Consider the following 23,742-nt stretch of genomic DNA (forward strand, 5'->3'; position numbering starts at 1 on the left):
CCTAGGGCTTTGGAGGGCTGGGTGGATGTGTGGCCCTACAATCTGGTTTCCACGGTGAAACCCAGGTGATGTCCCCAAAGGATGATATGCAGATGTCCCTCTTCTGCCGAAACACCATAAATGCTCCCATTATCCTCGGGGCCATGCTCGAGCTCCCTGGCATGACTCGAGGGCCCTACACATCTTGCTCTGGTGTGTCTTCCTCGGCTTCTCTTTCTTCTCCATCAGTTGTGCTTCAGGGTGCAGTTGTGATAAATTCTGGTCAGACTTTTGAAAAATGAAGACACTTTCTTCCACCTGGGCCTTCAGGCGTTCTGGCTGTGCTACCTGCAATATGTCTGTCTATCCCCTCCCCACCCCTTACTTGACAAATTTTTGCTCAGACCACACATCTGTCCCTCCAGGAAGCCTCTGCTGGCCTCTGTCTTCCTCTATAGGCTCCTACACTGCACTATTGTTGCCTTTATTTCACAGAACTGTACCTGCTCGCGTACTTGTTAACTCTCCTTTAAGACTCCAAGCTACTTGAGAACAGGAAGTGGAGGGGAGACAGTACAGAGCTGAGCCAGGCCTAGTCTTTGCCTTGTTGCCATTCAACCTCCTGGTGGGGAGGCAGCCCCAGACCCCTGGAAGACCCTGCAGGCAGGTGGACTGAGGGTGGCTGTGGGTGGTGGGGAGGGTGATTGGGCATCTGAGCAGGGAGTGGTCACTGGGTCCCCAGCTCATCTGGTTTGTCTCTGTATCAGGCCCAAGCCTCTGCAATGTGCTCAAGAGTGGAGTCCTCTCCAGGAGAGTTGGCCCAGGCTATGTCCCAGCCTGCAGGGAAGAGGATGGGGGCTTTTCCCCAGTGCAATGCGACCAGGCCCAGGGCAGCTGCTGGTGTGTCACGGACAGTGGAGAAGAGGTGCCTGAGACGCGTGTGGCCGGGAGCCAGCCCGCCTGTGAGAGTAAGTCGTGACCCCCTGGGGGAAAGACAAGGCCTGCATATCTGTTCTTTGATCCAGACTGAGTGAAGTTCTAGAGAAACTGGGAAGGCAGGGGCGGGAGGGGAGACAGGAAGCGCAGGAGGGATGGAGTTGTGGTTGAGTCCCTTCGTGTGAAAACCTACATCTATTTCCTGAAGACGCTCCTTCTGGGAACTGAAGTCAGAAAGAGCCTGGGCAGGGAACTTCTGGAACTGGCACCTCAAGAAGCTTGGGGGCTGTCCTGCCCAGGAGTTTTGGGTCTTATTCTCTGTGTCCTCAGCTGGGGAGAAGGACCGTGGTTGCAGGATCTCAGTGTCATGGTTCCATCCTCACTGGGGCCCTTCAGGAATTTGTGAAGGTGTTGACTTGTTTATTTTTATTTCTAGTTTAAAAAATTTAGTGAATGTCAAATATTGAAATATACATCCCATCAATATATAGAATGTTGAACTATATTGTTAAATATTAAAATATATTGTTATCAATTTTTAACCTTTTATTTCTCCAATCTGCTCAAGTCATAGGACATTACAGTCATTTTTAAATTTATGTGAGCAGGTGGTTTAGACTATCTGTCAATTTCTTTTCAGTGCAGGAAATAGAAACATTGCAAAATACTTACTACAAATTGGGGTGGTGGGTATGGCAGAGTTGCAAAATACTGTGCTAAATGATTCTGAGTTTGCCGCAGTTGCCTTTCTTTTGATGTTTTTATTCTTTCTTTATTTTTATTTTCTAATCTCTAAGCAACATTTTGGAACTGCAGGGAAATTTAATTAGGTCCAGTGATACTTACGGTTGATATTTGTAAAGAGAAGGGAGGAGCCTCAGAAGCAGGGGTGGGAGGGAAGAGTCTCTCCACTGTCTTTGCGGGGGCTGCTTTCCAGTTTTGTCCGTACTCCCTCCTGCCCTGAACCTGTGCTGTGCCCAAGGCTCTTACCACACACCATTTCCCCCAAGTCCTGTTTTGCTCCCCTCTGCATGGGGCCCTGCTTCATCTGCATCTTGACTGTCAGCTGCTATCACCATGCAGAATACACAGTAGGTGCTCTGTGGATATGTATGAGTGCAACTGCCCGCCCTGTGCTTCTGAAATAAGGAGAGAAGTGAAGAGTCCACCTTAAGTCAGACAAAATCAGCATTCAACTTCCAGGTCTAGGAGTGGTCTGCACTGAGACCCAGGACACAGACCGGTGTGGCCTCCTCCAGGAACACGTCTGGAGCACAGCTCCTTTAGCTCTTAGGAAGACTGTATGTGGCTTGGCCATGTAGGATTCCATGATATAGCTCCTGTGTACAGATAATCTGTTCAAAGGTGCTTTTCACATCCCTTATCCCATTTTTTGCCTTCCAACAATGCAAGTAAATAGATAGAGGTCTCCTATCTCCCCATTTTTCAGATGGCAGAGCTGAGGCTCAGAGAGGTTCATGAACATGTCCAAAGTCACACAGTTAGCAAGTAGAGCAGCCAGGATTTAACCCGGAGTCTTGTTGATGAAACCCTGTGCTGTACTGCTGTAAGGGCTTCAGAAGAAGACAGGAGGAAGGCTCCAGAAGGTCATTTAGTGACCTTCTTGAATGAAGAAAGAAAAAAGATAAGTATGTCCAAACAAAGAGCTTTGGCCTCCTCTTCTTATAAGGGAGCAGTTCTTCATTGGCTGAGTTGTTTTTAAGACTGGGGAGCTAACATTTGTAAAGGCTTCATCGTGGGTTTGGTAGGTGCTCACCTACTCTTCTGACCCCACTGGCCTTTGGGATTGGGCTGGAAGTCTAGGAAGATTCCTAATTCTTGCCAGGCATGGCAGGCCACTTCTGCCCCATGCAGGTGCAGATGGGATGGGTGGTGGTGGGACAGTCAGCATTGGTCTCTTCCAGTTCTACAGCAGGGCAAGGGAGTTTGGGCAAAGCTGAGTGATTTAATATAGTCGGTAATTTGGGACATTGCCCAGTTAAAGTGACCAGGCTCCTGTTCATGTGATCAGGAACCAAGAAACACCATTCATTTAAACACAGGAGAGTGGAATAGTCCTGGGGTCCTGGCGTTGAGGCCAGAGGCTGACCATGCTCAGTGCACCGGGAGGATGGCATTAATATGAGACGCCCAAACCTCTTCCTGCTGACTCACTGCAGACCGTGATGGAGAGGCAGGGGGCAGACAGACAGGCTTGAATGGCAGCTCCACCACTCACTTGCCAGGTGACCTTGGGCTGGTCCCCTAATCTCTCTGGATGTCAGTGTCCAGGAGAATAGTAGCTATTTGAGTCATTATTAGCACTAATTAAGACAATCTCTGTAAACTGTTGAGCACTGGAATTACTAATACACTTAATAAGTACATATTATTACTATTTTTTCTGGTATTACTTAGGGGCTGGACTTGCACAGATACCAAGTTGCCTCTCTCTGTATCCAATGTCATATTCATGGAAAATCCTGCCTCCGGTGGGCATTAGCCTGGTAGCTCAGAGCACAACACTTGCTGGTGTTGGGCTTTGGGTGGCAAAGTTAAGCTCTCTAGGCTTCAGGGGCCTCATCTGCAGGACATGGCTGATAACAGTCCAGCCCCACAGAGTTGCTGTGAAGATGGAGTCAATGCCTGGGAGGCCCTTGGGCAGTCCTGGCATACAGAAGACAGGCAGTGCTTGCAAGCTCTTGTAAGATGGCAGGTGGGAGCAAGCAGGTCTGGCTTCTAGTCCAATCACCAACACATGTCCCCAGGTGAGCCACTTAGCTCCCTTGAGCCTCTGTTTTCCTCATCTCTAAAATAGCAATAAGGGCTCCCAGTGGTATAATTTTGGAAGGATTTCATGAAATTAAAGACTTGAAGTGTACTCTCTGGGGCTGGGCCCACTGTGGGTATTCAGTTAATTTTGGTTTCTGTACTTCGTCCTTCTCTCCTTAGCCAGCCACTCCTCCCTGGCTGTGGGGGCCAGCTGGGTTGTTCCACAACCAGGGAGTCTCTTCATTTCAGTGACATGGGGAATAAGGCTGTGGGAAAACAGGTCTGCTGGGGAGGGTAGGAGCCCTGGTAAGAGAAGCGTCAGTATCCTAGGTGACATTTGTGACCCCAGGAGGAAAACCCCTTTCTAGCCAAATCAGATTGCTCACTGGCCCACTTCCAAAAGGCAAGGGAGAGTAAAAAAATTGAAAACAGAAAAACCACAGGTGCAGACCATTCCTGTGGGATAAGAGGGGAAACCTGTATTCAGTGAGATGGGAAGGATGCTTACACACTCATTGACGCCCCACTTCTTACCTACGTACACACATGCATCTAGCACACTGGTAGAGGATGTGGATTCTGGGGCAAAGATAATGGGGTTCAAATCCTGATTTTTCTGTTTACTAGCTGTCTGACCACAGAAGAAGCATTCACCCTCTGTGTACCACAGAATTGGCGTCCGTATAGGGATAATGTGACCTATCCCATAGGGTTGTGGGGAACATTATATGAACTGATATTAGTAGAGCTCTTAATGGTGTACCTGCCATGAACTACACATCCTGTAGTAGTTTTTAAGTAAATACTCCTACTAGGAGGTAGGCATTATTGCCATCTTCATCATTTAATGGGTGAGGAAACTGTCACAGAGACACTAATTTGCTCTAGGACCCTGAACCAGCAAATATTAGAGCCAGGATTCACAGCCTGCAGGCTGGTCCAGGGCTCACAGGTGAACTCTTGCCATCCCACTTACTCTCGGGACTTGGTAAAAGACAACTCAGGAAGCCCACTGCAAATCGCAGTGCAAAATCTTGGCCAGGGACCGTTGCCCTTATCACAAAAAAGCCCGGGTTTGTTTCTGGAGACCAAAATAGGTCATTCTTCCTCTTTGAAGCCCCTGAATACCCTCATATTCCTTACAGACTGCAGATTTTAAGGCATATACTGGTCAAAAGACTGTGCCTGAGTCTGATAATGAACGAAATATCTAATTGGTGTGAAATTGTCACACTGGGTGTTTTGCTCTTTAATTTACTCCTTTTCCGATTTACTTAACTCATATTCATTGAGCTGTGTCTGGGGCGGCTGTGTGCCTTGGCCTGGGTGAACAGAGGAGAGGTGCCCTCTTTTTCCCTGTGGACTCAACCCATGGGGTGACCAGTGTGCCACTGATTAGAGGTTCTAACAATTGACAAAAGAAAGGTCTGTACCTGGTGGCCTGGGAATTCAAAAAAAAAGAAGACCTAAGTCTGCCTGGGAGAACCACGACAGTGTTAGAAAATGGAACGTGTTGAGTTGATATTTGAGGGTCAAAAAGGAATCTTCCAGACAGGAGCAGGCAGAAGGAAGGCTTAGAGATGTGTTCAGGGAGTAATAGATATTCCTGGAGGCATTGAGGAGCTGGAGGAAATGAGAGGGAAGAGGAAGACAGGCTCAGCCGGCACATGAGGGAGTTGAGAGCTGTTATTCGGCTCTGGCATAATTTCTCTGCCAGCAGCGGGGACTGGGTGGGACGTGGGAGCAGAAAGGCAGGAGGTGAGGCCTAAATGCAGAAACCTGGCAAAGAGTGTTCACTGGTAGTTCAGGCAGAAGATGAAGGATGTCTAAATGAGGGTGGTGGCGGTGGGAACGAAGAGATGTGGAGCAGATGTGAACCGTGACCAAGACAGAGGAGATGAACCCTGCAGGAAGGCCACCAGGTTGCTGGCTTGGGATGGCTAGGTGGCTGGTGGTACTTGCTCCTTGTGCCTGGGACACTGAGGCAGGGGCAGCAGATACTAAGTTCAGGCCTGGACGGTGAGCTTTGAGGTGGAGAGACCAGGTGGTAACTAATTGGCTTTAGAGATGAGAAGAAGCTCAAGAATGCCTGAGCTGGACATGAAGCTACACGAGGCATTCATGCTTAAGTGTTTGTTAAGACTGAGAGCAGATGGGCTCATTCAAGTAGAGGGCAGGACAGAGAGGAAGGGGAGCAGGCCCAGGCCAGGCCCTGAGAGCTTGACAGGTCCAGGGAAGGGGAGAGGAGGAGGGCCCAGTGTGAGTGAGAAAAAGATGCCCACAAACAGGCGTGCTCAGTCCTCCTGAGGCTGGGCAGGTGTCCACCATGGCTCCGCTTCCCTTCTTCCAGGCCCGCAGTGTCCGCTGCCGTTCAACACGCTGGAGGTGGTTGGTGGAGCAATCCTGTGTGAGACAGCCTCAGGCCCCACAGGGGCTGCCATCCAGCAGTGTCAATTGCTGTGCCGCCAGGGCTCCCGGATCGTGTTTCCAACGGGGCCATTGATATGTAGCCTGGAGAGCAGACGCTGGGAGTCACAGCTGCCTCAGCCCTGGGCCTGCCAACGTGAGTGGCCTCAGGGCATCTATCCTGCACCCCGCTCCCTCTCAGGGCTAGGGCTGGGACTGAGATGTGGAGGCGTGGTTGCTCCATTTTCCCACCCGAATGTAGCATGTTCATGGTAAGCCAGGTGGCACCAAGAGGTGAGAGAGAGTCCCATGGAGCATTTTCTTCTAGAAGGAGCAGATGTCCTTCACAGACTGACCCCTGGAGTTAGGCTTTCTTTGTGCCTTCTCTGGAACCATCTGCTCCTTGAGAGAATTGGCATCCTTCCAACTTTCTTGGGCTGTCCTGGATTCAGGAAGAATACTGGGCAGGTCAGTGCTCCAACAGCTGTATAGGTGGCTGACATGCTCAGAGCTGCTCTCCCAGCCTCTGAGTGACCCTGCGCCATCAGCCTCTCCCCAAGACCACCTGGACTTCCAGGGCTAATGCCTGGCTTAGCAGGGGGCCCTGGACTCTGCTCCAAGTAGGGCATCATCCTGATTGCTGGAACCTGTGTAAGTTTCAGCCCTCTTTCCCAGTGCTCTGACCAGAGCTACTTTTGCCTTGTCACGCACTGAACCCACTCTGGGACCTGGCACTTGGTCCACCCAGTGCAGTGGGAAGGGAATCTGGGAGGGAGACCAAGATCCTGGGACTGTCAACCCTAATGTTCTCCAGAATTCTTAACATGAGGTCTTAACATGAGGGAATCTGGGAGGGAGACCAAGATCCCGGGACTGTCACAAGGCTCTGGGTGGATGCCAGAGTGTCAAGGAGAACATTTGTTGCAAAGCACTGTGGGCTATAGAGGGTGCCCATCCAGAAAATTCAAAATGTGATTTGGATAAACAATGGCCTGTCACTTTGGCTGTGCTGAAATCGAGACTAGGATGGTCACAATTGACCCTAGAGCAAAGGACTTTGGGGAAAAGAGGCACAAACCTTGAGCTGAAAAGAGGCACAAACCTGCATGATTGTTCAGGTTGTGCACTGAACAGCCTTAGAGAATGCCATTCACTTCCATCAACTATGATGTCTATTCTCAACCTGAAAAACCATATAGAGTGGCCCTGTCTGTATGCAAGATGTCATGGACGATTTTCCAAGGAGAATGTCCAGGACCCCAAAATGTAAAGCACCCTGGTTTGGAGGATGAGGCAGGACTGAGCTTTCTGTGAGGATGCTCAGTAATTTCAGAGACAAGCTGTTATGCTGGAAAGTACTTAGACTCACAATGACAATGCAAATGGCAGTGCTTGTATGTTTCCAGCTAAATGAGGAAGGGTTATTTTTGCAGGGGAAAACCTAAATAAAGAAAACAACTCCTTAGGCCTGTTGCCTCTGTCTGCTGACCTCTGGTGCTTGCCTGCAGGGCCCCAGCTGTGGCAGACCATCCAGACCCAAGGGCACTTTCAGCTCCAGCTCCCGCCGGGCAAGATGTGCAGTGCTGACTATGCGGGTTTGCTGCAGGCTTTCCAGGTTTTCATATTGGATGAGCTTACTGCCCGCGGCTTCTGCCAGATCCAGGTACGTGCCTGGCCTTCCCCACAGTGAGGCTTGGACTGAACTCAGGGTTACCGTGTCAGAAAACCTGAGGGCTCACATTAACCTGAGGGTTTGAGTTCAACCCTCACTATTTTATCAATGTGCAAACTGACCAGAAATGGGAAGTAGTTTGGCCAAGGTTAATTACATAGCAGCAGAGGCAGAATCCGTACCCATCTCATCATTGGCCATTCTTTCTACATAAAGATGTCAAACATTTACTGAGCACTTAATATGGGCATCCTGTGGTATAAATTAGCTAATGCAATCCTCATAGGGACTTTATTATTATTGCTATTGTGCATATGAGGAAAATGAAGACCAGAGAGCTGGAAGACTTGTTCCAGCGTCATACAACCAGGAGAAGGTAGGGCCAGGCTGGCTGACTTGATCACAGAGCTGTGATCACTGTGTAGCACCTCCATCACCCATAGAGAAAGAGCTTGGGAACATGGGGCAGGAAGGCTAAAACCTCACAGTGTACTCTGCGCATCACAGTGTTACATGTGTTTCTTAACAAACCCGAGAGGAGGCATTATGGATCCTCCCAGGAAGAAGAGAATATGCATGCCACCTGGAAAGGCATCCCACCGTACAAAATAGAATTTTTCAGCTGTGTAACACATGAGGGCTTTGGTTATTTGAAGTCACAAGTGTTTAAAGGAGTCTTTAAAGGTTGCTCAGTTAAATAAATCATTTTTTCTGCTCAAAGTTTGTTAAATCTTCAGAGCGACTCATTTTTGGGACCTCATGGTAAGAATTTTGGAGAACATTAGGGTTGAGCATCATATAAATTATTTAAAAAATAAAAAAGGAATTTTGGAGAACACACTTTTTACAAAACAATACACAGAGATTACTGATGTTAAAACAAACAGAGGCATGAATAGACTTTATCCTTTTATTCAAGGAAATACACTCACAACAGTGTCAGTGATGCCTATTAATTATTGGGTGCCGTGTTTGTGGTGCCATGCTAGAAGCTCTACATTCTTTGCCTGTAATCATCACAGCACCCTGCTTGGTGGGTATCAGTAGCCTTCAATTTACAAGTGAATTAACTAAACATAAGGTGAGTTAGTTGTCCGAGATTTCTCATCCCTTAATAAGTCCCGGTCTATCTAGACCAAATTCATTGATTCATTTATTCATTCATTCATTCACTCATTCCTACATTTAACAGATATTTGAGTGCCTATTACAGGCTAGGCACATATTTAGGCACTGAGGATAATTGAAGGTAAATAAAGCCAATACTAGTTACAGTGGTTAGGACAGATTTTAATCAGGAATATATTATTGCAGTGGAGAAAAGAGTTCATCATGAACTGAACTCAACCTCAGTTTGTGCAGAGGTGACTGGGCATTTTAAAAGGAGAATGAGGGAATGGGGGTGGTAAACAGGGGGTTCAGTAGCATCAGGAAAGCGAAAGATTAAAAAAAAGCAGGAAAGGGAGTTAGTCCATGTAAAACCCATCTGGGTTTGCTAACTGGTACTATTGCAGCCTCCCACAGAGGCTGGAGACAGGGGCCCTATCTTCAAGTGTTTACTAGAACTAACAGTGAATTCTCTTGGCAGTCTTAAGTTTTCTAGACAGGCACTTTAAGAGGGGCTAAGGTCTTCCCAGGGGTCTGGCCTTGAGCTGTTAGAAACAATGTTAGTGCTTGTTCAAGTCTTTTGAGTTCAAGGCTGAGGTCTAGTAAGAGGGCTCAGAGGAGCCTAGCTAGAGTTTGGTTCACGACAGAGTCTTCAGGATGCAGCAGTGAACGAGATCACCTCTTTGTTCTTTGGGGAGATGGCACTAAACAAGTACCTGTCAGGTAAAGGTAACAGCTAAGAGGGGAAATAAGGCAGGCTGGGCCTTGCTTGAGAGGGAAGATGGTGAGATGAGAGGGGTTTTACATAGAAAGGTCAGGGAAAGGCCTCCAAGAGGTGCTATTGGAAGGAACGGGAGTGAGGTAAGGCTGAGGGCCTGTGAGTTCAGGGGGAGAGGAACCCCTGCAGAAGAAATGTAAGGTCAGAGTTTCTGTGATGGGTACATACTTAGTGTGAGCCATAAAATTGAGGGAACCAGTATGGGTGAGCAGAGCAAAAGAGGGAACTGCAAATTGGGGTGTGCATGTTGAAAATGGCTCAAGGCCTTGTTGGCTGTGGCTAGGATGGTGAGTTTTATTCTGCATGTGATGGGACATCACTGAAGTTGAGAAAGTGACAGGATGATTGGAGTTTTCCAGGTTTCTTCAGCTACTGTATAGAGGGTAGACTTTGAGGGGTTGAAGGTAGGAGCAGGGGTCCTCACTGAAGCCTGGGGCCAGGCGGCAGTGCAGAACATGAGAAGCAGCAGGAATCTTGACATATTGGGACCACAGACCCCACAGGACTGGGTAGTAGGTGATGCGTCATGGGAAGATGGAGGTGTTGAGGATGACTAAGTTTTGCATGCAGGGAATGACTGAAGACATGTGTTTTCAACACGGGGAAATTAAATCTCATGCAGAAAGGAGTAAAATGTTCTGTAATTGAGGGGATTGGAGAGCTGAGGACCATGCTGAAGACAGAGATAAGGTCAGGAGGAAGTTGGGCAGGGACCTAGTCCTAATGGCTTCCTAAACAAGGTGTCAGGGTATGACCATGAGACAGAGAGCTTCTAAGGTCAGAGCTTCTAAGAAGGGAGTCGTATTCTTCAGAAGGAGGAGATGATACATAGACTTTCAAGTCAGATAGATCTGGCTCCAAACCTTGGCTCTAGCACTCCTACCAGTATGACCTGGGCCTTCCCAGGCTTGGCAAGTCTCAGTCAATCACCTGTGAAATGGGGTTAGGAAAACCCTCCTTGGAGGGTCAGGTTAAGTGAGATAACATACAGATCCAAAGCTCTTTCTCTTTACCCTCTGTTGAGAGCTAAGGAGGTTGTTAGTGGAGTTTTGAATCCCGGCTGTACCACCTACTGGCTGTGGGATCTTAGGCAGTTTCTCAGTCTCTCAGAGGCAAATTCTCCATCTGGAATGTGGGGTAATGAGAGTCCCAACTCCATAGACTTGTTTTGGAGATTAAACTAGCTAATAGGTTTAAAACACTTCACACAGGGCCTGATGAATAAAACATGTTCAAAAATCGTGCCACAGTGCCTTCTGAGAATACTTCTGGGAATAAGCCCCTGGCACACAGCAGGCTCTCATTAAATGACAACTATATGAACACCCCACATCCATGTTTTCACTTTCACCATGGGTGTGGCACTGGGTATGGCATGTAGTAAGGTCTGGGTGCCATGGCCGTTGGGATGGATGGCATGCTGACATTCAGGCTTCGTATGCATTGGAGCCCCAGGGCTGGCTTTCAGGGCACTGTCTGCATTCTGAAGAAGGTAGATGAGGCCTTTTGTGATGAAGGCTGAGGGCCAGGGCCACATCAACTCTGAATTACTCATTGGTGACAGAGTTCACTTTCCTTCTAGAACCCTCCATTCACTCTCTAGGTACCCAAGTTTTGATAAACTGACTTCCCCTTGGGCTTTATATAAACTTTCTTGGAATTTACCTTTTGCCATCTTCTGAATTCTTGTGTCCCCCCGAAATTCATATCCAAACCATAATCCCCAACATGATAGTACTAAGGGATTTTGTGTTAGGTCATGAGGGTGCAGCCCTCATGAATGGGGTTAGTGTCCTTATAAAAGAGACCCCAGAGAGATCCTTGCCCCTTCCACCATGTGAGAACACAGTGAGAAGACAGACATTTATAAAGAGAACCTTCACCACATATGACTGGCATCTTGATCTTGGACTTCTCAACCTCCAGAACTATGAGAAATAAAGTTCTGTTGTAGATACCCAGTCTGTGGTATTTCATTATAGTCATCCAAATGCACTAAGATACCCTTTAAAAGAGGCTGATATGAAGAGGGAGAGATGAAGCTTGTGTTCAACTCTGGACCAAAGCCTGGCACTGTCACTGGGCTAACAGGTCTCGCAACCATCCATCTTTCTCCCCAACCTTGAGGAGCTTGTAGTACATCACTCACAGACATTCAGGGGCACAACTCAGCCACACTTAGGCTGGGAGGAGAGACCAGGCTGCGTAACCAACATTGAGGAGCTGGTGGATGCTATAGGGGTTCAGAGGTGTCCCACTGAATGTATGTATGGTGAAGACATTTGCAGAGTTGGCTAAAGTTGTTTCACCAGTGAAATATGGAGACTGGTCTTTGGATGCATGGAGCCCTGCTCTTCCTCCACTTATACCTCTGTACACCATGTGACCAGGGCAGGTTATTTAACTTCTCTGAATCTTGTTTCCTCAGGTGTGGAAAAGGGGGTCACATTCCTTGATCCCCTGAAGTAGGGTTGGAGAAGGATTGAAGGAAGTAACATAAGCCAAGTTCTGGTTCCTGGTGTGGACCCAAGAAAACTAGCTTTCTACTCTGTGCTCTTGAGCTGAAAGTGTCTGTTTTCTTGTAGGTGAAGACTTTTGGCACCCTGGTTTCCATTCCTGTCTGCGACAACTCCTCTGTGCAGGTGGGATGTCTGACCAGGGAGCATTTAGGTGTGAATGTTACATGGAAATCACGGCTTGAGGACATCCCAGTGGCCTCTCTTCCTGACTTACATGACATTGGTATGTTTTTATGTGGTGGTACCTAGAATAAGCCATGCAGCCTTTCTGAGTCTCAGCTTTCTCTTCTGCCAAATGGAGCTAGTGAAGAAGCCCATGATGTCTTCCTGTGAAGATTCTAGGGAGAGCTAATTATTTAAAAATATATAGTAATCGATAGAGTTCTTGCCAGTCATTCACTAGAGTTAAATAATGTCAACAAAGAGCCTGGTTCTGTGTCATGAACATCTTCTAATACTTCTCTTGATTTTCTGCATGCAGAGAGGTGAAACAGAATGTGTGAAGGGGACAGCAGTGTGGGCTGGGGGAGTCTTTATTGGTTTTTAACTTATGTCTCGTCCACTTTGAATTGTAAAGCGTTTCAGACCACTTATACCATTTAAAACAGGGCAGTGATGATATGGATGAGTCAACAGAGGAGAGAGAGAAGAAGAATGGATTTTATGATAGCTACTGTGGGCATGTGCCATGTTCAGCTCTGAGCTTTCTGGTAGGGTAGGAAAGAGCCTGTACATTTATGGCAAGAGAATGGGAGGCAACTCCATTTTCTCTTCCACCATCCGGCGACCAAACATCCAGGGGTGGGGTTGGCTGGAGTTTGCCTTCTGTTCTATGAGGAAGAACTTCTGGAAAATGTTGCCAGGAAGGAGACTGCATCTCTATCATTCACTAGTTCTCAGGATAATAATCCTCTAAATAATTATTCAGAAGCATTATGAATTCTCTGGGACCCCCAGCATTGTGAATTAGGGGCCCCCTTCTATCTTTCTCCAAAGGGAGCCTGGATAATATGGGTATGTTGGGAGCTGCTAAAGCATGACATGTTTATTGCTTGTTTCAATCTTGAGGCAGCGAGATTGGAGGCTATGGGCTGGCTCTACAGTAGCCTGTTACAGACAGAATGTTTGCTGTGTGCAGGGATCTGCCCCAGCTCCTGGCATGGTGTTCGCCTGCTTTCTTCCTAGGAACTACTTATCATTTCACAGCTGGAGCCCTCTCAGCTAAACACTGAGGCAGAAGGCCCAGTTGCCTCTTCAAGTCCTTGCTTTCTTTTTGAGTGGCCACTTCACATGCATTCTCTTCTAGGACCCTCACCTAGTGCAAAGAGAGCCATTCCCAAGCCATTTTTCAGATGGGAAAACTGAGGCTCAGAGATGTTCAGTGCCTCGTTAAGGGTTGAGGCGGATGAGTATCTGGATCTTGCACCTTAGACTAGTGACTGAAGACATGATCTCCTATGCCAATGTAGGTTGCATTGGTGCCACAGAAATGGCAGGAGCCAGGAGATCTGGGTTGGAGTCCCTACTTGTGCTTCTGACCCCTGGGTGACCTTGAGTCAGTCCATCCCCTTCTCTGGGCCTCAGTTCCTCCCTCTATAAAATGAGACACCACATGATGCCTATGTCTCATTTCAGCCTGGATATTCTAGGTGTCTCTGCCCCCTTGATCCTCCCTGGCCCTTGAAGAGAACAGTAGGGGGTGACCTCTACCTTATCCTGTGTCTTACAGAGAGAGCCTTGGTGGGAAAGGATCTCCTTGGGCGCTTCACAGATCTGATCCAGAGTGGCTCCTTCCAGCTTCATCTGGATTCCAAGACATTCCCAGCAGACACCACCATCCGCTTCCTCCAAGGGGACCACTTTGGCACCTCTCCCAGGACATGGTTTGGGTGCCTGGAAGGATTCTACCAAGTCTTGACAAGTGAGGCCAGTCAGGACGGACTGGGATGTGGTAGGTCCACTCTCTCTCTGGACGTCTCCTGTGGAGCTGTGTAAGGCTTTGGGAAAGGCCACCTCAGCACTGGAGAGAGGCTACTCTGGACATCCAGGGCTGAGAATTATCCATGTAGTTAATGGATGGGCATTCATCAGCATAGGGCTTTAAAACTCAGGGAAAGTGGTTCCTAATGGAGGTTCACTTGGGTTGCTCTTGCCTTGCCTGTAAGTAGTTTGGGGGCCATTCCTAACGGGAATGTGATGCAGATTCCTTTAATGGAAGTTGTATTAGTTTCCTGTTGCTGCCATAGTAAATGACCAAAAATTTTGTGGCAGAAAACAATACAGATGTATTGTCTTACAGTTCTATAGGATTGAATTACAATGCAGGCATCACTGGGCTAAAACCCGCCTGTTGGCAGGGCCCGCACCCCTCCTGGAGGCCCCTGGGGAAATCTGTTTCCTCACCTTTTCCACTTTCTTGAGGTTGTCCACGTATCTTGGCTAGTGGCTTCCTTTCTTGCTCATCAAACCAACAATGCTTTTGCTTTCTGACCCCTCTTCCTTGGTCACATCTCCTCTGACTCTCTTTCACCTCCAAGGACCTTAGAACTACACACAGCTGCATGATTCAGGATACTCACCTTATTCTGAGGTCAGCCAATTAGTGACCTTAATTCCATCTGCACCGGTAATTTCTCTTTGCCATGTAAGCTAACATATTCACAGACTCTGAGAACTGGGACATGGATATCTTTGGGGGGACCTTTGTCATGTCTATCACTGAAGATTCAAAGGTCTCCTGATGAAAAGCCTTCCTCCTGTGTGGGGTGAGATAGAAAGACATTTTTATGGAGCTAGAGAAAGAGAAGATGTTTCTCAGTTATTTTTTTTCAATTATTTATATTGGTCGCAACACAAAAGTCAAATGGCCTTTCCTTTTCTGAAATCTATGCCAAATTGTAAATACCACATTGGATTTAAGATGCAGCTAAATCCTAACACAGAAAACAGAAAGACAACCACTTCCCACTAGCATTTATGGAGAATTCAGCAGTTCAAATTCACCTGCACAAACATTTAACTCTCACAGTAACCCCTGGTGGCAGGTCTTTTTCTCATTTGACAAAGAAGCTGGGATTCAGATTAAATGAGATTGGGCATCTGTCGTGCCTGGAGTGGGGCTGACACAGAGGAGGGACTCTAGCTCACTTAACTGGTTAATAGAGGGTGAGTAAGCCCAGGTCCTCTGGGACCAGAGCCTGTGATCTTTCTTTCCATTCCGTCAGAGCTGCCCAAACCAAGGGGACAAGAAACAGAAGCAGGAGTGGATGGTGACACCTCAGGGTGGGTGAAACAGGGTTGTGAAGAGGGAGAGTCACATAGAAAGCACCTGCCTCCATGTTGACAGAATTTATCGTGAAAAGCCCTTGGCTTCAATGCCTGATGCTGAACTAGCAGGGGTGAACATGTGTGTGTGGTGTGTGTGTGAGTGTGTGAGTGTGTATGTGTGTTGGTGTGTGCGTGTATATGTGTGTGAGCACATGTACATACATGTGCATGCATGTGTATGTGTATGGTGTGTGTATATGTGTGTGATGTACACATGTATGTGTGTGAGTGAGTGTGTTTGTGTTTTTGTCTGTATGAATGTGTATGATATGTCTATGTGTGTATGCACACGTGTGTGCATGCACACGTGTGTGCATGCACATGTGTATGTTGTGTGTGTGCGTGTTGGGAGCAGGAGCTGCAGGAGCCTGCTTTCATAGCTGCCCCGGGTGATGTACCACGGGGGTCTGGAAGCAGCCCCAGGAGGCTCCTTGGCCTCAGGGGTGCCCTCTGCAGACAGAGATGGAGGTAAACGGAAAGCAGAGAACCTGCGTTGACTCTGTGTCTTCAAGGAAGTTCTATCCCCTCTGGGTGTCTTCCTTTCCATCCCCCACAACACACAGGTAAAATAAAGGGGTTGGCCTAGAAACCTGGTCCCCAGGTTCCTTCTAGGAAGCTCAATTATCAGTTCCTGTCAACAAGGAGATGGGAGGGACCGCTCAGCTCAACTTTGCCTGAAGGGGAAAGAGTAGGGCCTGGGAATCAGCAACTGGCATCAGGGCACGGGGCTTCCTAGGGCCCCTGTGGGAGTCACAGGATGGGGCGCAGGGAAGAGACTGCATGGGAGACCTTGCCCAGGACATGCTTGGACTGGAACAGGACTCAGCAAACCTTTCCTGTAAAGGGCCAGATGGCGATGTTTTAAGCATTGGGGGCCATACCGTCTCTGTCTGAGTGACTCAACTCAGCCATTGTGGGGAGAAATGTATGGCTGTGTTCCAATAAAACTTTATTTACCAAAACAGAAGGTGAGCCGAATTTGGCTCATGGGCTGTGGTTTGCCAGTCCTGCTCTAGATAAACCTACACTCATCTTCCAGCTGCTGCAGCCTTTAACTGACTCGAAAGGACTTGTCAATCACACCACACAGCCCCATCCCCTTACTCCTAAGGGTTGGAAAGATCCAGAATGGAAGTCTCAAAAGCAGCACCAAAAGTCCTGAATTTTCTTCAGCATCAGTTCTAGTACCTGTCCCTTACTGAGTTTTGGATATGTGTGTGGCCTTACTAGCATTTTACTATCCAGACTCAGGTGTTACTAATTCTGTCTTATGCACAAGGAACCGAGGGGCCTATAGTGCTACACAGCATTAGGAAACTGCTCTGTGAAGTCAGGTGGACTCGGGTTCGAGTCCTGACTCCAACACTTTCTCATTGTGGATCCTGGAGAAAGTCCATTATTCTCACTAGGCATCTTCTGAAAAATAGGGATAATAATACCTATTGCATGGGGTAATACCTATTGCTGTTTAGATCGCATGAAATAATGCAGAGCACAGCACTTAGTAAACTCTTGGCAAATGGTTTGTTGTGAAAATTGGCGATGCTGAGATCTAAATCCAGCTCTGTCTGCCTCCAAGTTCTTTGTTCTGTCTTCTGCCTCACACATCTCCCTTCTCAACAAGGAGGTTCTTGGTGAAATCACACCGTCTCGTTCTTGTATCTATTCTTATTGGCACTTTTCCCTCAAAAACACAGCTGTGATGTTACAAGGCAGAGCACTGTCCTGTGGCAATAAAGCAGATTTCTCTGTATCATCCTGGGGGAGGGCCAATAGGATGGCCCCCTCGGAGGGCAGTGACTCAGAGGGCCGGTAGGAAAGTCCATCCCTCGTGACTCATGTAGGCACAGTAGACTTGATCCAGGGAATTGGCGATGGCCAGGGAGCAGAGACCGTGTTTGCATCCCTGATGGAGTCACTTTAGTTCACCCTCTTCCCTCAAGTCAGCTATATGGCTTCTCCTTGAAATTACCTGCTGGCAACCTTCATAGCAGATTAGTTTATGAAGGAGAATAACTGATAAATTATCTATATTTTTTGATATTCCATTCTGGATGATATTAACTTTCACTCATTCACTATCATTTCATCTAATAGAGCTGGTTCCCTATGGGTTTTTTTCCTGAACCAATTATGCCTGCCTGCCTGCCTTCCTTTCTCCTTTCGTTCCTTCCTTCCCTCCCTTCCTCCCTCCCTCCCTCGTTGCTTCATTCCTTCCCTCCCTCCCTCTCTCCTTCCTTCCTTCCCTTACTTCCTTTTTTTCTTCTTTCCTGTCATTCATCCAAACTTTCAAAATATTATATGCCATGTTACACACTCAGGGAGAGGCAAAAAAACAAAGCTCCACCCTCAAGGCAGTCACAGCCTGGTTGGGGAGAGGTCAGTGAGTATTCAGCTGGATCGTCCTGTGAAGAAGCCTGTTACATCCCAGCCAGGGTGGTCAAGGCAGGTGTGCTGGGGTAGGAAATGCTGGTGGAAGTCTTGAAAGGTGAGGAGGAATCGTTGCTCAGGCAAGAGCAGACAGAAGGTAGTGCATGTTTGTGCACGTGTGTGTGTGTGTGTACCTGTGCTGAGGGTGCTAAAGTGAGGAAGAACATTCCAGAAAGATTAGTATAAATACAGAGAGTCAAGAAGTTGCAGACTCTTTGGAAACAGTGCTCATAATTTGTACAGCTGGGGAATGGGGTGCGTGGGGAATGTGACAGGAGGTGGGGCCAGAGAGACAGGGACAGGCCAGGAGAGGCCTTGGAGCACAGCAAGGGGAGTGGGCTGGAGATGGGACCATGGAAGGATATTAAGTTGGAGAGTGAAAGGACCAGGTGCAGGCTGAGCCACCTTCTGAAGGGCTGAAGGACCTTTACGGTTCTTGACAGATGTTTTTCTTCAGCAGAAATGCGACTGTCACTGTTGGGGGTTTTGTGGACAAGGGTTCGCAGGAGGGGTGGCTTGACCCTAAAGCTTTGTGAGACTCTCAAACTCAAATAGGTATAACTGTCTTATTTTATTAGGCTGGTGCAAAAGTAATTATGCACAATTACTTTTGCACCAGCTTAATATGAAGGAGGGGTCTGAGGCTAAAGGATTTTCCAGTGATTTCAAGGGCTTTAACTGATGGTCAGCAGCTTTTGGTGGCAGTGGGCCCAGTGGTCTTAAGAGGGCCCCTTCTCCTGAGGGAAGGTTGACAGTAAGGCAGCCGTGGTCTCATTCTGACTTAGAAACATGCTCTTTTGGGTGGAAAAGACTTGACGTCAGAGATGGAGAGAACCAGTGGGAGGAAACAGCGTGTGCATTCCCTGAGCACAGACAAGAGTTTGGGACCTGTGGGGTTTGCAGCAGAAGTTAAGTCCCAGCTCTCTCATTTCTGCTAGTTCCCTGCACCTTGGCTTTTGGAGGCTGGGCAATGTAGGCTGGCCAAAAGGCTTTTGTTTTCCTTCAGCGGTGAATTTGGAGGCCACTTGAAAAAAGGCCACAGTTCTGGGGTTGAAATGCTAGAGATAATCATCACCAACTTGACTCATAGAAGTAATGAAACTCCACTCTCGGAAGGGGGATATTAATTGCTCTGGGCAGACCAAAAAACACACTGTTCAGTTTCCAAGATGTGGCTCGAGTTTCTGATTTACTCAGAAATGCCAGCTACACACGCAGACCAGAGATAATAGTTGCTAAATCAACATTGGCTCCATCTCAGCACATCCCACTCAGTGGTACTGACTTCTCTGCCAGAGGGAGGTGGCTGGATTGGAGGAAGGAACAAAGTCTTTGGTTTGGAGATGAGTGAATGGAGCTCAGATCTCACCTCTGACACCTCACTGCTTGGCCAGCCTTAACCTTGAGCCTCAGTTCTCTCTAGTCTGATATGGAGATGACAACTTCCTCATAGGGTTTGTGAGAAAAACACATTAAAACATCTGCACTGCGCTTGGCATATTCTGTAATTTTAATTTCCCACTGCCCTTTGCTGAAAAGCATACTAGGAAGTCATGCATGGATGTCTGAGGCTGAGCTTTCTCAACTGTGAAATGGGGATGAAATACAGACCTTCCATGGGAGTGATGTATTAATGTATGTAACAGGGCAATAGACTAAGTGCTGCCAACAGTGGGTGGGATTTTAGCTTCCACCTTTTACTGGGTAAAAGCTCACTTCTTCTGGAAGTTATTGGCAAACTCTCAAGAACACAACTCTGAACCAAGAAACAAAGTACAACAACCCCCCACTTTATTTTACCCATATTTGAAATCCCTGTCTGACCCTCTCATCTCCTACTAGCATGTCACTTCCTGGACAGCAGGAAGCTCGCTTGACTTCTTCACAGCTGCTTCCCTGCTTCTTAGAGTCTGACACACAGTAGGTTCTCAGTGGACGTTTGTTAAATGAATGAGCTCTTGAACTGGTTTGAGGATTTCCTGTACCCTGTGTGTTCCGAGATTGTAACTGTGGAACATGTGTCTTGATTTTTAACATCATTTCTCTGTTTGTTTTTTTCTAGTTAAGTGTCCTGAAGGAAGCTATTCCCAAGATGAGGAATGCATTCCTTGTCCAGTCGGATTCTACCAAGAACAGGCGGGGAGCTTGGCCTGTGTCCCATGTCCTGCGGGCAGAATGACCATTTCTGCCGGAGCTTTCAGCCAGACTCACTGTAAGTTCTGTGGGGTGCTTCTTTGAAAGAGAAGACCTGTAATGAAATGGAACACAACAGGATTTCCCAATCTCTGCACTATTGACATTTTGGGACGGATGATTCTTTGTGCAGGGTTGACCTGTGCCTGGTAGGATATTTAGTAGCATCAGTAGCTCTCAGATGCCAATAGCACCCCTCCCTAAATTGTGACAGTCAAACATGTCTCCAGACATTGCCAAATGTCTCTTGGGTGGAAATGGCAGGGAGAGCAAGATTACCCACCTGTGAGAACTATTGGGTACACAACATAATAATCAAAGGAGTCACCGTCTTTGAATACTTACCCACTGCCAGGCTCTGGGTGGCTTTACCTGTGTTGCCTCATTCAATACTCCCAATACCTCTTCCAATATTAGTAGCCCAACTTTTACAGATAAGAAAGCTAAGACTCCAAGAAAAGAAACTTAGTCAAAGTCGCTCAGCTAATGGATGATGTAACTGGTCTTTGATCTTGGTTTTATCTGATTCTGAAACTTCTGATTTTTGTAAGTCAACCTTATCAGATTGAAAAATGGAAGATATTTTCCACCTATAGTCATTACTGCTATGTAGCTCATCTTCCTTTTCTGTTGCATGAATTTGCCAGGACTGTATGTATGTGTGGCCTTCCCATATGTCACGTGATTTCACTCGACCTAGTTACTTAATAGTCCCCTGGGTATTGTTGGGGTTTTTTTTTTTTTTTTTCCTAGCAAAGACCCATAACTTGCATCTCTTCTTGTTAGTCTGAAACTGTGTCAATGTGAGGGAAACTGTTGCGCTTACAATCTAAATGATTTCTAGAATTTTTAAACAAGTCATCAGAAAAGATCAAGATACTTTGTTTGCTCAGGGCAGTTTTCTGGTCAGGAAAGCAGTGGTAACAGAACAGTCATTCCAATAAAATAAAAGTAAAAGGAATTTTATGGGCTGGGAGTCAGGCATTCTTCCTGGAGAATAAACTCTTCACTGGGAAAATAGAGTGTCCTTGACATCTGGACATCACCCTCAGTTTGTGCACAGTGACTTGAGTACTTGTAGTTTGAGATGACTTGAAGTGCTATCAAAATACCTGAGAAGCACTTTCTTAAAAGAAGATTAATGTAGTGTGCTGAGCCTTGTTTACGGAGGGGATATGACAGAAATGTCAGGGAATAGAGGATGCAGGTTGAGGCTTGCACCAGCCAGACCAGGTTTGATCACCACTGGCACTGTGACCTAGGCCAAGCCACCTTCCTCTTCTGAATGTCAGCTCCCTCATGTATCAGATGGAGTCAATGATACCTCACTCACAGAGTGGTAATAAAGGGTGTCTTAGGTTAGGCTGCTATTGCAAATTACCCTACACTGGGTTGCCTAAACAACACATTTATTTCACACAGTTCTACAGGCTGGAAGTCTGAGGTCAGGGGGCCCATATGATTGGGTTCTTGTTGAAGGCTCTCTACCTGTTTATGTTCTCACGTGGCCTTTGCTTGGTACATACACAGAGGAAGAGAAGAAAAATCTCCTATTCTCCTCTTTCTAATAACAGCATTAACCACATCATGGGGGCTGCACCCTCTTAGCCCTCATCTAAACCTAATTACTTTCCAAAAGCCTCACCTCGAAACACCGTCACACTGGGGATTAGAGATTCAATATATAAATTTGGTAGGAGAAGGACGTAAACAGTCAGTCTGTAGCAAAGTGAAATCAAAACGTTTAACATAAACAATAAGCATTTATTCCCCACCCATTTTGGGGGTGAGCATTGACTGCATTTTCATGCAGTAGTAGAGGGCTGTGTTGAATCATTGCCATTCTCCCAAACACCTTCCCTGAGCAGTGAAATAGATTTTAGTGAATGGTTCTCTAGGATCAAGGTTGGAGTCTGTGCTAAGGATCTGTTCATACCTAAGAAACTTCTCTATGATTCATTGACTTGCATTGAATTACCAGGCCTGTGTTCTTAAATGGAATTGTACTGAAGAGAAGCACAGGGCAGAAGAGTCTGCCAAGTTTTAAATAATGCCAGGAGATTACAATAGTTCTTTGATTTCCTTTTGGTGTTAGGTTAGCTTTTAGAATGCCAACTCCTCTATATAGTTCAGATCTCTATTATTGATATTACTCATACTTTTCTCCTACATTTTGTAACTTAGCTGGTTCACTGGACCATGTTTGAGGTTCTGCTGATAACTCTTCAGCAGAAGCAGCTCTTCATTTACTTGTTTGTTTATTGATGTATTAATTCATGTATAGCATGCAAAGTATTCTATTTTAAAATAGCCTTTGTAACCTCCCACAAAAAAAGCTGTTATTAGTCAATGGTGAATCACATAACCAATAGTCTGGAAATATAGAAACTCACATGTTATGACATCTCTGGGCTGCTGTAAAATATTATCTTTCACCTACTTGCCAGACCTGGAGAACCAAATGAAGGTATTCTCTTTTAATATCATTCATCCAAAAATTATTGAGTAGCTGCTTTCTGCCAAATGTGTAGTAGGTATATATTAAATAAAACAAGTAATGATAAAGTCCCTGTCCTCAAGGAGTTTAGAGTCTGGCAAGGAAAAGAAACGTGTAAGCATATCCATGTGATGTAATGAGTAGTATAATGGAGGTACGTGTTAGTTACTCTTACAGCAGCTTGTGAGAGGTCTTGAAAGACAAGGGGAGATTAGCTAGGGGGCCCGGTGGGGAAAGGCCGTCTAGGAAGAAGAAACAGCTTGAACGTGGATATAGAGGTATTCATCCATGGATCTGGCTAGCATTTATTGATTTTAGGAGGAAGCTTGTTTTGTGGGTCACACATTGAGCAAGGCATTTGGATACAATGGTGAGCAAAACCATACCTGGTCTCTGCCTTTCTGGAATGTCTAACGAGTGGGAGGCAGGCAGCCATCAATCGTTCATTCACACAGATAAATGAGAATTGTAACAGTGTGCCCTGCTGTGAAGGAGAGGGTGGGTTCCTGTGATAGCATGTAACATATGGGCCTGACTGAGCTGGGACATCCAGAGATGTCTTAGTCCATTTGGGCTGCTGTAAGAAAATACCATAAACTGGGTGACTTATGAACAGCAGAAATTTATTTCTCACAGTTCTGGAGGCGGGAAAGTCCAAGATCAAGGTGTCAACAGATTTGGTGTCTGATAAAGGTATCGCAGATGGCACCTTCTCACTGTGTCCTCACATGCTGGAAGGAACAAATGAGCCCCCTTGGGCCTCTTTTAAAGGGTACAAATCTCAATCATGAGTGTTCCACTCTCATGATCTAGTCATCTCCCAAAGGCATCACCTGCTAATACTGTCGCACTGGGCTCTGGGTTTCCACATGTGAATTTTGGCAGGTGGCACCCATACATTTAGACCATAGCAGGAAGGCTTTCCTGAGACAATGAGAATTGGGATGAAAACAGGTGAATGGTGGAGAGTTCGCACAGCAAAGACTGGGAGAGCTGTGGGCCAGGAGACGGCCCAGATGAGCAAAGTCTGTGTTGGAGCAAATGGTATCAGAGAGATTAGATTGGTGTGTTCAGGGCATGGAATGAAGCAGGTGGTTCGTGAAGCATGGGGTGTGTGTGCAGAACT

General features: G+C 46.8%; 1 protein-coding gene across 1 annotated transcript in view; it reads left to right on the forward strand.

The window, feature by feature from the left end:
* The window catches only part of TG (thyroglobulin), a 273,793-nt gene that overhangs the window by 34,627 nt on the left and 215,424 nt on the right, over positions 1–23,742 (forward strand). Inside the window, exons 16-21 of the mRNA XM_033202283.1 lie at positions 747–947; positions 6,038–6,250; positions 7,602–7,756; positions 12,236–12,392; positions 13,899–14,120; positions 19,989–20,138. Of these exons, the coding sequence (XP_033058174.1) occupies positions 747–947; positions 6,038–6,250; positions 7,602–7,756; positions 12,236–12,392; positions 13,899–14,120; positions 19,989–20,138 (1,098 nt within the window). The remainder of the gene's footprint in view (positions 1–746; positions 948–6,037; positions 6,251–7,601; positions 7,757–12,235; positions 12,393–13,898; positions 14,121–19,988; positions 20,139–23,742) is intronic.

This window comes from Trachypithecus francoisi, unplaced genomic scaffold (assembly GCF_009764315.1).
Source record: "Trachypithecus francoisi isolate TF-2019V2 unplaced genomic scaffold, Tfra_2.0 Lachesis_group7, whole genome shotgun sequence".
In the NCBI taxonomy this organism is placed as follows: Eukaryota; Metazoa; Chordata; class Mammalia; order Primates; family Cercopithecidae; genus Trachypithecus; species Trachypithecus francoisi.